The sequence below is a fragment of the Phodopus roborovskii genome, unplaced genomic scaffold (genome assembly GCF_943737965.1).
Source record: "Phodopus roborovskii unplaced genomic scaffold, PHOROB, whole genome shotgun sequence".
Classification (NCBI taxonomy): domain Eukaryota; kingdom Metazoa; phylum Chordata; class Mammalia; order Rodentia; family Cricetidae; genus Phodopus; species Phodopus roborovskii.
Window position 1 is genome coordinate 7613236 of NW_026126482.1, and position 16908 is coordinate 7630143.

The 16908-nt window shown below is 46.4% G+C and overlaps 1 protein-coding gene across 3 annotated transcripts in view; it reads left to right on the top strand.

Annotated features, from left to right (window-relative positions):
• The first annotated feature begins 1338 nt into the window (after positions 1-1338).
• The window catches only part of Fam193b (family with sequence similarity 193 member B), a 32726-nt gene continuing 17156 nt past the window's right edge, over positions 1339-16908 (top strand). The window contains exons 1-3 of one of the 3 annotated variants that reach the window (XM_051194197.1): positions 1970-2617; positions 7793-7853; positions 16462-16704. In XM_051194197.1, coding sequence (XP_051050154.1) covers positions 16591-16704 — 114 coding nt within the window. In that variant the 5' untranslated portion in view covers positions 1970-2617; positions 7793-7853; positions 16462-16590. Of the gene's footprint in view, positions 1614-1969; positions 2618-7792; positions 7854-16461; positions 16705-16908 lie in introns of those variants that run through there. The other 2 variants (XM_051194199.1, XM_051194198.1) reach the window with 2 other exon arrangements.

Consider the following 16908-nt stretch of genomic DNA (forward strand, 5'->3'; position numbering starts at 1 on the left):
TCTTTTAATAATTTGATAGTGACACCAATTATCTGTATACAGTAGCACCCAAGTGTAATCAACACACTTGTGAAGTAGAAGCCAGAGGATCAATGCAAGTTGGAGGACAGCCAAGGTGGCTACCTAATGAGACACTGTCACAAAAACAGTGGATAAAAGCACTTTCCACCAAGCCGGACAGTCCAAGGAGCCACATGGTGAAAGGAAATTACAGATTCTCAAAGGTTGTCCTCTGACCTCATACACTCAGTGGTACACGCGTGCACACACACATACACATACACACACACACACAAACACACACACACGTGCACACACGCATGCGCTTGCACATATGCACTATTGAAACTATAAAATATAATAATGTTTACTTTTTATTTATTTCTTGGTAGTTAATGTTCCAGATTCAGTCTTGGCTGATGAAACCAACATAAATTCCATATCTAACTATCAGAAAGTTTCAAAGTTCCACTGGCCAAGTCATGAGACAGATAGCACTGGAAACTTAAAAAAACAAAACAACAAAAAAAAAAAAACAAAAACAAAAACAAAAAAAAAAAACCAAAAAATGTTTGTCCTATGTGCCTGTATTTTTCTCCCACACAAAAATGGGCGGAGATGACATTTTAACAATTAAATGTCTAACTGTTAAATATTTCAAATTCTCCTTTGTGTGTTCTTAAAGTTTTCTCTTGCTCATACTGCCTTAGTATATGCCCTAATCATTTCACCCTTGTCGCACTTATCTTAATTGTGTATTTAAGTGATCACCTTCCCCACGGGACTCAAGAAGGCCGGGGTCTGGGTCCTGCAGTTCCGAACACAGAACAACACTACAAGTGAAGACGCACGTACCCTTGGTGTCTTTCACCTCAGGCTGACCACGAGCCCATCGTCTGTATCTGGATGATATCTAAGCAACCTCCCGTAGTCATTTTGCAGTCTCTCCTGCATCTTTCTCCATTGCAAAATGGGAATAATTCGTACTTGTCTCCTAGTGCTGCAGGGAGGAGCCAGGCGATGAGTGTGAAAGCATCGCAGCAGAGATTAGTTAATTCACTCATCATTTAAGGGACAATTAAGCTACTAGGCCCGCTATCACAGCGCTACACGTGTCTCTCCGGCAGCTCGTGGCCTTCGGGGCGAGCGCTCGGGGCAGGACGTCGCCCCTGGCTGGGGCTGGTCTCCCACGGAACGCGGGGCGGTGCCCTTATTAAAAATGGCGGCGGCGGCTTCGGCGGCGAGTGCGGCGGCGCGGACTCAGCGCGCCCTCTGACCTGTTGGCAGCGGGCGGGGAGGGGTGCCGGGGGCCGCCATATTGGCTGTTGTCCTGCGAGGGGAGCGGCGGCGGCGGCGGCGGCGCGAGCGGAGCCAGCGAGCGGGGGAGCGGCGCGAGAGGCAGCATGACGCGGAGGCGGAGCAGGCCGGGCGGCGGCGCGGGCCGGCGGGAACGGGCGCGGGCCGCGGGGCTGCAGAAGCCCCAGGCGCCCGAGCCGCAGCCGCCGCCGAGCCTGGAAGCGGGCGCGGGCGCGGGGCCCCCGGAGGCGCCTGCGGAGCCGGATCGCGACGGCCCCCGGCAGGAGGACGAGCCCACCCTGGCGGCAGGCCCTCAGGTAGGAGCGAGCAAGGCGACCCCCAGCGCTCGGCTGCTCTCACGCCCCGGAGCGGGCGGGGGCGGCGGGGGCGTGCCGGCCGTCGGGCTGCGGCCAGCCCGGAGCAGACGCTTCCACGCCCGTGCCGAGCGAGCGCAGGCCGGACCCCTCTCCAGAGCCGCGGCCCGCCAGCCCTCTGGCCGCCCTTCGCGGGCTGCGGTTCCGGCCGCCGGGACTGGCTGAGGTCCTGAGACCTCAGCCTGCCTCTCCGCCCTCCACGTCCCTCTGCGCCCACCCGACTCCCCCGTCCCCTGAGAGCTCCCCTGGGGCGCCGGGACCTCGGGGCTGCGCCTCTGCGCGCCCCGCCCCGCCCCGCCCCGCCCCCAGCAGCTTCATCCCTTTGCCAGCGCTGCTGCCGCTGCCCTCAACAGCTGTACCTCCGCATCTGCCTTCTGGGACCTCCCCCCTCCCCACCCAGCAGAACAGTTGCAGCAAACAGGCAGGCTGCCCCAAAGGCTGAGCACAGTTCCACTAAGGAGGAAACCCTTGGTATCCTCCCCACCTCCCGTCCCATAAGGCGGCTCCTACTCCCCGCCCCGACCCCCCGCCAGGCCCCTAGTTGGTGAACCCAGTGGGAGTAAGAGCATACGGGAGGATTCTCGAAAGCTTCCAGCTTGCCACCTGGAAGGTCACTTTCTTTTGAGCGAAAGAGAGAACAGGCGTGGGGTGGCGGGAGCCACAGTTGCTCAGGGAGGGTTGTGGCACCCGGGGCTGGGTGGCTTGCCCTAAGCTTGCTCTGACAAAAGAGTTTTGAGTTGGTTTTTTGGCTGAGCCTGCCGAGGAAGGCAGGCCCCTGCAGGAGTCTTGGAGGGTCGGATGCAGCGCCCGGATGAGGATGAGGCGTGGCGGAAGATGCGTTTGGCTCTGCAGACACTGCATCGGGCAGCAGGGGACTCTGGGAGGCTGGTGCAGCCTGAAGGCATGGCTCTTGACAGCCTTCTAGTAGAATCTCTGGAATTGTGCATGTGAGTGGGGATGTCATTTGGGGTACCATTCCTGGAAAGCTTTCCCTGACCTCCCCAAGTTATACCAAGTGTCCTCTCTGCCCACACCCTCTCTGCTTCCCTCTGGTGGCACCACCCCTGTGATGGATGTCTGCCCCAAGCCCTGAACTGTAAACACAAGGGACTCAGACGATGCATGCCGACTTTGTGATCCTCCATACCTATCCCAGGCTTTGCCTTGACGGTGTAGAACTAACTAGATGAAGGAGAAAGAATGAGTCAGCCCAGAACCAGAACCAGTACTTACCGTAACCCAGTTTTGCTGCTGCCCTCCTTTGTGTCTTGTATCACGGTGAGAAGATTTTTAATTAAGGGAAATCTCACAACTTCTTGAATGTCAGGAGCCTCGCCATCATCGTGCCTTGTAGCCTAGGTTGTGAGAAGTTTAAAATGATACTAACAGTGTAGACTCCTCCTGCCGGGTCTAGCTTCCAGTCAGAGGTCACTTCCCTCTCTAACATATTTTACCACCCCCCACCAAGAGTGTTGTTATCTAGAAGAGAGAGTCATGGAGATGTCTATTGTCCTCATCCTCTCCCATCAGACAAACAGTACTTTAGGGTACCTGTCACATAGACATGTCTGAAAGCTGGGATGGTATCTTAACATTAGTTTTTTTGAAATACAGATTTCCCCCAAAATTATAGCCTTCATAAATTCTTCTGATCAGGTTTTTATAGAGTCTCATCTAATCTAATTCTTGACCTAAGAATTCACTCCTTTACTCATGCCAGGTGATTGACATGCCTTACTTCTAACCTTTCTGCCGCTCTTGTATTTCTCCTAGTGTCTAGCACTAATAAGATGTGTTAACCACTGATACAGTTCTTTGTCTGCTTTTCTATATAAGTTCTAGAATGTAAGAGCCTTGTCAATCACTATCAGATCCCTGTTCCTAGTGATTAACAGAATTAGTAAGCAAACTAGAGGTATAACTACAATTTCCATGGTTTTCAGGTGGAATAACAGAAACCCACAACAACTAAATATTTATATAAATGATTCCCATTTAAAGATATAAGGCAAAGGTTCAGTCAAATAAAAATTCAGTCTTAGACACTCAAGGCTTTGCAAACATCAGAAACTTCTGCTGTGATTTTCCCCACTTTCTGCTGGGGGGGGGTAGAGATGAGGTTCAAGAAACAGGTTTTTTGTGCCCTGGTCAGAAGTACCTGGTGTCAGGGTAGAGACTGGTCATTGCTTCTTATTCACTGTCAGGCCTTTCCTGAGGATCTTGGTTCCTTAACTGCACACAGTTCTGTCTGGATGTAGAGTGGATAAGGAAGGTGAAGTTCAGTGTTAATGTTAGCTACTGAATCAAGTCCACGGGTGACAAATGAGACCATTTTCAGTCCATAGACTTATTCTAAGGTCCCCAACTCATATACCGTTTTATTTTTGTTTCTAATCTTAATGTACGCTGCTATTCTGAAGGAAATGTGTGGCAAGGTGTGGTGATTTGTGCCTGTAATGCTAGTACTTGGGAGGCTGAGATAGGAAGATAGCTTTGAATCAAAGCTAGTGTGAGCTACACAGCAAGTTGCAGGCCAGCCTAGGCTACATGACTTGTTTCAGTCAATAGGAAAAAGATTTTTTCATACTTGATTTGTGTCTCTTAAAACCGTAAAGTCTCTCCATGCAGTCATTCCTAGTCTCTGAGCGGTGTGCTTCCCTGTGCTCCTCTTGGCTCCTCTCACACCTCTTTATGCATTCCCATAACCTGTACACTTTTAGACACTAGGCCTTAAGATTATTTGGGTTCCCAATAGTCTTTCAGTCGTCCCAGCCCACTAAATCTTGTCTATTCACCCAGCGCCCCCAACCCTCCTTTACTTGAAGATAGAGCTGAAGCAGGTGCGTCTAATGAGCAAAGGATGGCAGTAAGGTAGAGGCGGGCCAACCCAGAGAGCCTAAAAGCAGTCCCAGGAGGCGGTGAGAACTCTGACTGACTCCCCTCCTGCATTGTGTCTCAGAGCTGCTGTCTTTCCTTTTTGAGCCTCGTCATCAAGGGAATGGGGAGCAGCCTTGTGCGCAGTCTTCTGGGTGGCGGGAGCTGTGCTGAGTGGCCAAAGCCAGCCTTACCGCTACTGCTAGCAGCTGCTTTTAGTCTCACGCCATGAGGCTTGCTAAGGAAACCAGCCATGAGCTCATCCTGTCCTTTTCCTCTTGTCTCTACTGCATCCCCTGGGACAGTCCAGTTTAGTGTAAAGGATCTCAAGAGACCTGGCTCTGCCACTGTTCAGAGTAAATCTGTTCCCTCGAGGAACGGGCCAAGGTGATCAGTCAGTATCTTTATTGAAATCATTTTGTTGTGTTTAATTCACTCAGCAAGCTTCAAAATGATCTCTGTAACCAGGGCCTTTGTTTGAGGTACACAGAAGGCCAAGGTAGCTCCTCTCCTTTGAGGCCCTCCCCTGCTGGCTCAGGCCTGTGGGAGGAGATGATAATGAGCAGGCAACCCTTCCAGCTAGTTCTTTATAAGCCAGAATCCCAGTGCAAAAAAGGCCAGTGACCTCTGACAACAAAGACTTGTCCACTCAGTTAAAAAAAAATTAATTTCCTTAAACTGTTCTCAGAGATCTTAGCTTACTGTCTGATAATAGATGGATGATTAAGGTCCTAACACCTTCACTTACTGTATCTAGGATTTTTTTAGAGCACTGACCATTTTAATTAAATCACATCAGACTATGATATTATACATGATCTTTATTACTCAATGCATGACTGTTGCATACCTCACAATGCCAGACTCACTGGCACTCCTTTAGGCCAGCTATGGCGCACACACTGTCATACCCAGTAGTCCTCTTGCCTAGCAGTCACTTATCCAGCCAACATTAAGGGACCCCACAACGCCAGGTTCTGGACTGGTTGCAAATTGGAAATGAGTGAAACCTGGTTCCTGTCTTCAAGGAGCGTATACTGATCAGGATGTATGTGTAGTAACTGCAGTAGTACCAGAAGAAGGCACAGTGTTGGCTGCCTTTGAATAAAGTTGTAAATCCTGCATCCTCTTAAGTGCCTCTGGAAGTTTCAGCCCTCTTGGTTTGTTTACCCTTACAATGTGACCCAGGCATACCAGGTTAGGGTTAGGAGGCTGACAATTCCTACCTGTGAAGCACTTCACACAAGTGTAACTATTACTGTAGGTGCTTGCTTCTTGGGGTGCCCAAAACATGGTAACCCAGGGAAAAGCTGAGACAGAATCTCTTCAGGACCTAGTCTTTTGATTGACTATTTCCAGAGAATGGGGTGGAGAAAGCAAGCAGCCTCTACAGCAGTGGTTCTCAACCTTTGCAATGCTGCAGCCCTTTAATAAAGTTCTTCATGTTGAAATGTCCCCTCAACCATAAAATTATTCTTGTTGCTGCTTCATAACTGTAATTGTGCTGGTTATAAATCCTAATGTAAATATCTGATATGCAGGATATGTGATATTTGAACCCTGTGAAAGGGGTTTCCTCCCCGCAAAGGGGTCTCAGCCCACAGGTTGAGGACCACTGGTCTGCAAGGGAGGCGAGCCCTGCCTGGATTCATTTGGAGAGCAGGGATGAGTTGGGCTGATGTTCCACTGCAGCGTGTGGGCATTGAGGAGGCAATGGGTGACGTGAAGCAGGAAGGCAGACTTGACCTTGTGACCCCTCTTTGGTACCATGTGAGGAAGTGATTCTTTGTGGCAGAGGCAGTTGTGATTGCTGTCTCTAGTCATGTCTCCCTCACCCTAGCCTAGACAGATCCATTGTTCTTTGTTCAACCCCATCCCAGACCTACCCAACGAGGGCGGGAGCCCATTCAGGATCCACTTTTGGATTATTCTAGGAGATTCTGAGTGTGGCTGGGTCTGGGAGCTGCTGCACTGAGGAAGCCTGACGTTGGGGGGGGGGTTGGTTTTTAAGGGGCTGGAGGCTTGAGGGTATTATCTCAATGGTATGGAGGCTTGAGGGTATATCTCAATGGTATGGAGGCTTGAGGGTATATCTCAATGGTAGAAAACTTGCCTAAGGTGTAAGGACTTGGGTTTGATCCCAACATCATTAAAAAAAAACTAAAACAGGCTAGAGAATTGGCTCTGGGGTTAAGAACACTTGCTGTTCTTTCAGAGAATCTGGGTTCAATTCCCAGCACCCTCATAGTAATTCAAAACTGGATTCCCAGAAATCCAACACCTTCTTTTGGTTTCCGTGGGCACCGGATATGAATGTGGTGCACATGCAGGCAGAACATTGACACGGTACACACTCACACAGACGAGCCAGCCTGCCCTCCTCTTCTTCAGTTGTTGGTTCATTCATGATATTCAGTTGCTAGTCATCTGTTGTATATCAGCTTGCTGTGTGTCTCTGCTGAATGACTACAATACATGGTTCTGGAACAGTGCAAATGTCCTTGGAAATCCCATGGTACTGTAGAAATAATAGGTTTAAACAGTTAAAATATGTGAGGTAGGGCCATGCATGGTGGTGCATGCCTGAAATTCTGGCACTTGAAGCAGAGGCAGGTGGATTTCTGTGAGCCCTGTTTTTTGTTTTGTTTGTTTGTCTGTTTAATCGGAGAGATTGCCTCTATTTTAGAGAACCATGAGAGCATAGAGTAGTCCAGAATGAAGCTCATTCATCCTGACTGTACCCTTGAAGGATCTGATACCCAAGTTGAATCATTAGAAAAAAAGGGAAAAGGCAGTGCATTATGCAATTGGGGGAGTATGTAATGGTTCTTCACGGGCAGGTAAGAACTCAGGAAAGGCAAGCTTGTGTCCTTTCTATCATCCTCATACGTCATGTTAGGTAGCCATTAGCTGAGTAGGATGAGGGACAAGCTGCAGTTTCATAAATGGTTTGTCTCCTTTATCTTCTAGCCAAAGCTCTTGACTCCCTTTTGATCCCCACCCCTCTGAGGATGAAAGAAGTGGCTATTTCTATTCTGAAAAAGAATGTGGGGAAACTAAGGCAGGAGAAAAGGGCCAGAGGAACTGCAGGCGCTGGAGATCTTCATTAGGAAAAGAGGGCCGTGTTGTGGAGCATGGGGTTGAAAGATGCCTTGAAGATCACTGTTTAGTCTTCTGTCCTGTGCTTCAAGTAATAAATTTGGTTTGGGCAAGTCTCACTTAGTAAGTTTCCCTATCATTTCTTCCAGGGCAGAAGAGGAAAGAAACTAACGGGTATTGAGCACCTACTGTGTGCCAGACCCAGGCCAGGTACTTTACATAATTTATTTCCTTCTGTCCTCACAACTCTGTGAAGTATGGTGTTATTCCCATTTCATAAATCGAGAAACCTGAGACTCAGAATTTGAGTAATGCTCAGACATACTGGAAATGGCCAAACCACAATTTGAACTTAGAACCATGTCTCCAAAGTTCATGCTCTTTTCCCTGTGAGAAACCTGTCCTGAAGTTAAGAGTAGTAAAACAGCAGTTGACCAAGGATTCAGTTAAGTGAACTTGGGCCTTCCCTTGGCTACTTGTTCTGAAACAGATTGAGTGGATTGGGTAGGCTTGCACACCAAAGAAGGTTCTTTACCAATTGGCCTTATGAAGTGAACCTGTTTTCTGCCTCCTGGAAGGGCCACACTGATTAAGAGACAGCAAAAGTTCCAGACCACTGAGGTGGGGTTTGGTCCATTTCCAGAGCATTAGCTGCAGCTGTGGTTGCTAGAATTCCAAGAGTCTTAGCTCTTAGCAGAGCCATGCCTTCAGCACAACATCTCAGGAAAGGCACTAGTTTTGTTGTTTTAAATCTATTCTAGATGTTAAATAGCTGACACAGTAAGCCAAAGGGCCATCAAATCCCATGTAACCAACGCCTGCTATATGACAGTCAACAAGCCATACATGGTTTCTGAACATATGTAAATGATCACCAACTACTTCGTCTCCAGAGAGCTGCATTCTGCCAGGAGTATGGCACAGTGTGACAGGTGCTAGACTAGGATTACCTTAATTTAGCTTAGTGCAGAGTTTCCATGACCTTTGACTAGGGTCTTACAGGATGTTAGGAACTTACCAAGGGGATTCCCAGTGTGTAGCACACTGGTTGACATGAGAAATTTTAGCTGCTGTGTCAGCTACTCTGCCTTGGAGTCAGGGAAGCTCTTGGTGTTTGGTATCTTGAGAGGCAAGTACTCTCATGGGCTGTTTCAGAATAGAATTTAGAACATGTTGCAGGGCAGCTGGCTAGATACAGGATGTGTCTTGGGAAATCTGGTGCAAACATGCACGAGCTCTTGGGACTGGGAGGAACTCCTAGGAGAATGAGACTAGGCTAAATGTTGAAAGTCAGTCCAGCTTCAGGAAAGATCTTGGCACCTGTCTGGTCTTGTGATCAGGGTTATTCTCTGACACTTGCTAAACTGTGGACAGAAAGGCCAATATGAAAAGTTGAGTCATGCCCCAAAAGCTGTACAGCCATATACTTGTTGATAAGAATTATTGTCTGACACATAGTAGGTCCTAGATTTGATCTCCAGGACTGGGGGTAAAAAGACTGATAATATTTAAGTTACCACATTAACATAAATTGCAGCTTTTTACTAAAAGTGATTATTTGGGGGCCAGTGAGATGGCCCTGTAGGTAAAGCATTTAGTGCTAAACCTGAGGACCTGAGCTCAATCCCTGGGATGTACATAGTAGGAGAGGGAGGCTCATGGAAGTTATCCTCTGATATCCACACACACAATACAGCATATGTGTCCCATGCAGTATACTCATATACATAGTGAATAAATAGATAAATAAACGTGCTGGCTTTTAAAATAATAATTATATATTTAATTTGTACATTGAATAGAAGAATGTTCCTGTTTTCATTTTTGTGGATTTTTTTAATAAAGTAAAATTGGGGGAGGAGACTTGCTATGTAAGTGCAAGAATTAGAGTTTGTATCCTCAGCACGCAAATAAAAAGCTATTACGGTTATATATATTTGTAACCCCACACAGAGCTAGAGGTGGGTGTATGTGAAGACAAAAGGGTTGCTGAATTCCTAGCCCACCAGCCAGCCTAGCCAAAAACGATGAGCTCTAGGTTCAGTGAGAGACACAAGCTCAATAAGGCAGAGAATGGTTGTGGTTACACACATATTACCCCCCCCACTCACACACACACATACACACATACTCGTACAAGTAGAATAAAGCTGTACTCTTAGGTTGAGAATGTAGTTCAGCTGGTAGGGTACTGGCTCAGCCTACACAAAGCCAAGTCCAATGTTGACGTCTTTGTATTAATTTTACATTAAAAATCCATTATCTGAGCCTAGCATAGTTGTGCATACTTTTAATTGAAGAGGCAGGCGGATCTCTGATTTTTGAGGCCAGCTACACAGTGAGACCCTGTCTCTAAACAAAAGTAAAAAAATAAAATAAAATAAAATTTGAGCCAGGTGGTGATGGTGCATACCTTTAACCCCAGCACTTGGGAGGCAGAGGCAGGTGGATGTCTGTGAGTTCCAGGACAGCCAGGGATACACAGAGAAACCCTGTCTCAAAAAGCCAAAGGAAAGAAAAGAAAGAAAAATTCTGTTGTACATTTCAGATAGATCCTTTACCAATGTATGATTCTGTGAAATCATGCTTTAGTCACTTGGAAAATGAGTTTCATTTATCATGCCAACAAAATATCATTTGTCAATGACCCACTGATTTCCATCAGACAAATATTGAACACTAAAACTCACGGTAAGTGATGCAAGCTTTTCCAAATTCTAAGTTTTTGTTTGTTTTTGTTTTTAGACAGATTCTCACTCACAGATTCTCATTCTGTAGCCCAGTCTGGCCACAAACTCATGGTGATCCTCCTGCTTCAGCTTCTGGGAGTGCTAGGATTAGAGGTGTGAGCCACCATGCCTAACTTTCAAATTTGATTTTTTGCTTGAAAGCTTGAATTTTTATCATTGGCCACAAATATGTGGCTGTTTTTCTTGAAGTAATAGGCTTGTTTTGTTTATGTGTTTATTTTTTGAGACAATGTCTGCTAATTCTCATGTCTGAATAACAAAGGCATTCTTTCAAGGTAATACTGACTGGTATTAACATGAAGAAGAAAAAACAATTTCCCCTTTGGTCTGTTTTTCCAGGAAATACTGGTTGCCTTAATTTAGTGCTTCTTGAACCAAGCAGAAATCGTTGGGCTGGTAAGGGAACAGAGGCGCTGGTTTCAGTGGCTACAAATATCAGCTCCTCAACCCTGGTGTTCTCTGCTCTGGTAATATGCGCACTATAGCATGGGTTCCCTGTGAGCAGTACCACTGTTCAGAGATTCTGATTTCACTTGAAGAGTGAAACTGTTATCCTGAAGTCTTTTTGACAAGTTAAAAATCAACAGAACCACTAGAATTTTTCCTTCTTCATGTTATACCTATACCCCAGGGGCTCTGAAATTTAATCTAAGGTGAATGGGAACAATTAGTTGCTGCCCTGGGATTCTGGGTTTTAGAATTCGTTCTATGAGCCTTTGTGAAGAAAAAGTACAGGGTGTTTTCATTCACTTGATGACCAGGTTTTTGTTCAAAGATAGCAATACAGCTTTGAGAACAGCAAGTTGAAAGCCTAGGTTCACTGACTCAAGGTATAAGGGGCCATGTTTGCCAGAATTTGAAAAATAACAGGGGTCACAGTGAGAAGGAACCCAAGCCAAGAGCTGTGCTCAGCCACAGTATTAACTAGAAGGCCCTGGAGCATTGTCTAGGCGGTGGGATTCTTACCATCGTCAGCAACTAGAGCAGAGTTGAGGCACCAGCAAGAGGGCACAGCCGAAAAGATGGGTGCTGCCAAGGTCAATAACTTTAGCTGGGTTCCTGGACCTCATAGTAGACACACAGTTTGTTCCTGAAAGATGTTCTCTTGCCTTGTGTGCATAGACAGGCACACACATGCAAACAGGAACATGTGCACTGAATGTAATTTAAAATTAATAGTTAAGAGTGCGGTGCGTACTGTTCTTGCCGAGGACCCGAGCTTGATTCCCAGCACCCATGTTAGGGTGGCTTACAACTGCATATAACTTATCTCCAATACCTCTGGCTTCCAAAAGCACTTGTAGACACGTACACATAGTTAAAAATAATAAAAAATAAGTATTTGAAAAATAAAAAATTAAAGCAGAGATGAAATGTCAGGAGACAGTCGGGTATAGTGGCACATATTTGTAATCCTAGCACTCAGGAGGCTGATGCAGGATTATAAGTTCAAAGGCAGCCTGACCTATTCTAGACAAGGTTTCTCTGTGTAGATCTGGCTGTCCTGGAACTCACTCTATAGACCAGGCTGGCTTCGAACTCACAGAGATCCGCCTTCCTCTGCCCCCTGAATGCTGGGATTAAAGGTGTGTGCCACCAACACTACCACCACCTGGCCTCTTGTTTTAAGAAGCAGTCTCAGCTAGTCTAAAAGAGAAATAGAGCTCATGTAAAGGTGGTCACAGCACTTGGAGTGACATTCCTTTAACCCCAGCACTGAGGAGGTAGGGGCAGGAGTGACATGCTGGGCAGAGAGGAATGTAAGGCGGGAGGAGAGAGAGATGCAGTCTGAGGACGGGTCGCCCCTTTGGTCTGAGCATTGGTAGAGGTGAGGACTCTCTAGTGACTGGCCGCTTTGCTTCTCTCATCTTCAGCATTAACTCCAATGTCTGCCTCTGAGTTTTTATTAATAAGACCCATTAGAACTCGTGCCACAGGCCCCTCCAAACTGCATGGTTCTGAAAAGCATGACGTAAGTGTACTAACCTTAAGAGAGCACTGTGGATAGCCAGTCCCTACTGTAGACTTGTTAGGTACAAAACAACCAAAGAGCAAAGAGCCTGGTTTGTAAATTGAGTGCCTACTGTTTTGATCCCTTTAGGTGAACGTTTTTTTCTACCGTCACTTAGACCTTTGGGCAACTCTGTACAATGCAGATGGTGTCCCTGTGTCAGTTAAAACTTAATTAGCTTTCCATGTCTGCTTCTTCCTTCTTCCAGGAAAGACGGCCTGCCCGATAGAGTGACTTTCATTAATGGCTAGTTCATTTATTTTGTGGCTTAAGTTAGCTCTAGAGGTACATTATTTCCTTGGATGGCAGCATACTGTAATCCTTGAAGACTGCAGGCTCGCATTTTTCCTCTTTGAAATTGGAACCATACAGGTAGAGAGGTGGAGACCTGCTCTACAGGAAGCAGTAATCTCAAGGATGGTCTCATCAGCTATAATGCTATGATGATGCTTCACAGATCCAATGAGTTAGCCTTGAGCCAGCCTCTACTGCCCTCAGTGTCTGCATCCAAAGAAAGGACAAAAGGAGCTGGGCGTGGCGGCACACGCTTTTAATCCCAGCATTTGAGAAGGCAGGAGGATCTCTGTGAGTCTTAGGGTGTTCTGGTCTGTATATCAAACTTCAAGATAGATAGGGCAGCATAGAAAGACCTTGTCTCAAAAAAAAAAAAAAAAAGACAGGGAAATAAACAAAATAAATAGCATGATGTACTAGGTAGACATAGGGAAGAAGACCTCTCTCGGATTGTCTAGAGGGGTGTGGAGTTAGGATGGGGCCTTTAAGGCCTGCTCAGTTATTTGTTGGGAAATGGGGATAGAAGGGTCTTAAGTAGAAGACTTCTTTTAGCAAAGGAAGAGGTAATGAAGTACAGAGTATTTGGGGGACTTAAACATTTGATGTTGTGGGGTTAGAGGCAGAAGTTAAGATGTTTAAGAGAGACCAGGCATGGAGGGTTATGACTGTAATCCTGGCACTTAGAAGGCAGAAGCAGGAGGATTGCTGCATGAGCAGCCTTGGCTGCAGGATGAGACGTCTCAGCCCCCAGTAGCCCCCCAAAAAGAAAAACAGTATCTAACAAGGTATCTTGCATTCGTTGTATATGACAAGTTCTTATTGGTGTAAAATTCAGTGATTGTATTGTTCCTTAGCTCCCGTCATGGAATTAGTGCCTCCTGTTTAGCACTGGTGGAGGTTCTTCATCACATTTCATTCTCAAAACTGACCCTACAAGTTAGGGCTTACTCCCGTTTTAGATGAGCAGAGAGGGTAGGCAGGACCTGCCAGGGTCACACAGCTTTAAGCGATGGCAGCTCAGGGTTAGTACTAGCACCAGTGTCTTCACTGCACCCAGCGCCACCCACAGCTACTTTGACTAGGTACAATCACATTTGTCACACACTCAGATTACAAGAATTCTGTTTGCTTTGAAAGAGAATGTAGAAAGCATCTTTTAATGTATTTGTATCGATGTTTTACCTGCATGTGTGACTGTGTGCCCTGTGGGTGCTGGGAATCAATCCCAAATCCCCTGGGAGAGCAGCCAGTGCTCTTAACCATTGTGCCATCCCTCCAGCCCTGTGAGATCTCGGAGAAGGCGTTCTTTGTACTGTGAGATATATGTTTATGCACTTGCATTATTGTTCAAAACCATCAATTAGCCAGGCATGATGACACATACATTTAGTCTCAGCATTTGGGAGGCAGAAGCAGGTAGATCTCTGAGTTCAAGGCCAGTCAAACCTACATACTAGGTTCCAGGCCACCCTAGGGCTGCATAGACTGTGTCTCCAAAAAAAAAAAAAAAAAAAAAAAAAGAAAGAAAAAGAAAAGGAAACAAAACATTTAAAAAAAACTCTTTATGTTCTACTTTATAGGCTATATAAAAGATTTAAATACACAAGTCCTGGTTTTGATTTCTAGCACTGAGAGAGAAAAGATTGGTTTAAAGATTTTTACTCTTTTCAAAATATTTTCATGGGCAGACATGCTGGCACATGTACATGCCCATAATTCCAGCACTTAGGAGTAGATGAAGGAAGATGAGGGATTCAAAACCATCCTTTGCTACATAGTTAGTTCAAAGCCAGCTTGAGTTTCATGAGACCCTGTCTCAAAAACCAAAACAAGGTGAAAAAACCCACCAACTACAACCCCATGTAATGATGGTAGGACCCTCATACCCAAGTGAAGCAAGAGCTGTTACGAAGACCCTCACCCTGGTGTTGCCTGTGGTGGTCCTACACTCTAGGAACAAAGCCCTGTGTATTGGTGGCCTCCCCTTCTACCTGCAATTACTACAGCTCACCTTACAGCTTTGAGAAATGCCCTAAGTACTGTTCCCAGAAAGTCCCCCTTTGGGGCCTATGAGATGGCTTAACAAGTACAGGGGCTTCTGCCGAACTTGACAATTTGAGTTCAAGCCCCAGGACCCCATGGTGGAGGGAAAGAGCAACTCCAGCAACTTGTTCTCTGACCTCTGACCTCCCTCTACACAGGTGCTCAGATATGCACACATACACACAACAAATAAATACATTAAAAAATCTTCCTTTACCTTAACTTCTCAAACCATTTCTCTCCATCAACCTTCCATGCTTGTGACATGACAGATGAGTTCCGTCCACACTTAACATTAAGCAGCTGCCTTGTGCATTGAGACAGCCCCTTGGTAAAGTGTTTTGGCTGTGTCTTTTGTGCATTCCATTTGTAAAATGTCCTTATCTCTGGCACTCTTCTCCATAGTCCTTGTGCTTCCTAAGTGTTTCATTATGCTCCTGGTGTCCCTTCTGCTTCTTTCCTTTTTGGAGAAACCAGGAGCCCAGGGTAGTATGATGGCAACATAGCATACTTAAGGATACGCTGATCCCAGCTCATTGTGAGAAGGTGATGTCACATGAGGCACCCCTTGCAAACACATTACCTAGTGGAGAGTAAATTTCTCCTGAATCTACTGCTTGATGGATATTGCTGCTGCTCTAAGCAGACCTATCTGATTTCAGCTGGGCTCACTCGCAGATCTGATTTGCTGACTGATGAGTTAGGAATACTCCCATTTTCTCCAGGTCCCATATATGGGCAGGAGTCTGGCCATTCCCTCATGGTGTGTTAGAGGCTTAAGATCATGCCAGGCCATCCATGCAAGAATGCTAGAAGTGCATACACAGTATTCAGATTGGTGCTGCCAGTGTGTCTGCTAACACCCTGTTAGCCCACAGGAAGTGACAAGGCCATGTGCAGTGTCAGTGGAAGGAGACTAGAGTTGGAAAATAGAGAAAAACTATTACTTGAGACTATAAATGTAATTAGGTTCCCAGTTAGAACCCCAATGTGAAAGGGAACTTTCAAACTTAAATGCCTGGATCAGATATGTTGTAGGAGGAAGAAACAAGTCAGTAATGATCTGGGCCTGGGCTATGGATTCTGTACAACTCTGCAAGGTGGGTGGGAAGCAGAGCTCAGAGAAGTTAAATAACTGATTTGTGTTGAGGCTGAGATGAGAGTACGTGTCTGGCCCCAGAGTCTAGGGTTTTCAACCATCCTTACTCAAAAGAGCAGCAGGGTCTGTCTTCCTGTGTGTTTACTAGCTCTGCAAACCCTCTTCTAAAACCCCACTGCAATGCTAAAGGAATTGTTCGTCTCTCCAGAAAGTGCACATCCATTTTCCTTCCAGGTGAGGACTGGTCTATAACCTGCATAGAACTGTGGCCCTTCCTAGGCATTTCAGAGAGGGAGAAGCCTCTTCTTTATTCTTTGACATTGAGGACATGAGCATGAGTTTTGGAGTCAGATTTACTGGGATTCAACCATTCACTAGCTCTGTAACCTTGGGCAACTCATTTAACTTCTTGAAATCTGTTTCTTCATCTTTAAAAAAAAAAAATGGGAATAAGAACACCTTGTTTGCAGAGCTGTAACACGGACTAAAGCTAAATTATGTTTATAAAGTGCCTATCCCAGTGCCTGGCACGTAATAAGTGGTGTTATGAATACTGTTAGCATCATTTCTAAGGACAGCCTTTCCCCCTCCTGGGAACCCCTGTGTCTGTGTGTTGGACAGGTGCCCCCCACCTCCAGCCAGTCTGTGCAGACTTGTTGCCTGCTGTGTCACCGCGAGCGCAAAGGCTGGGAAGAAGGCCCTTCACAAAATGGACTGGTGTTGCAGGGCGAGAAGCTGCCCCCTGACTTCATGCCAAAGCTCGTGAAGAACCTCCTAGGCGAGATGCCTCTATGGGTCTGCCAGAGTTGCCGAAAGAGCATGGAGGAGGATGAAAGGCAGACAGGTCGAGAACATGCAGTGGCGGTAGGTAACAGTTGACAGGTGACCCCTGAGTGCAGAGCTGCTTCCTCCCTGAGGAGGTCAGGCTGTTTGCCCTGGCCTCAGGAAGCACTACCCAGTCTGCTCTGAGGAACCATCCGGCTGTACTTAGTGTTACAAGTTGGGGTTAGATCTGAGGGAAGAAGGCATGGGCCTGCTAGTGGACGTAGGTAGAGCTTGATCTATCCT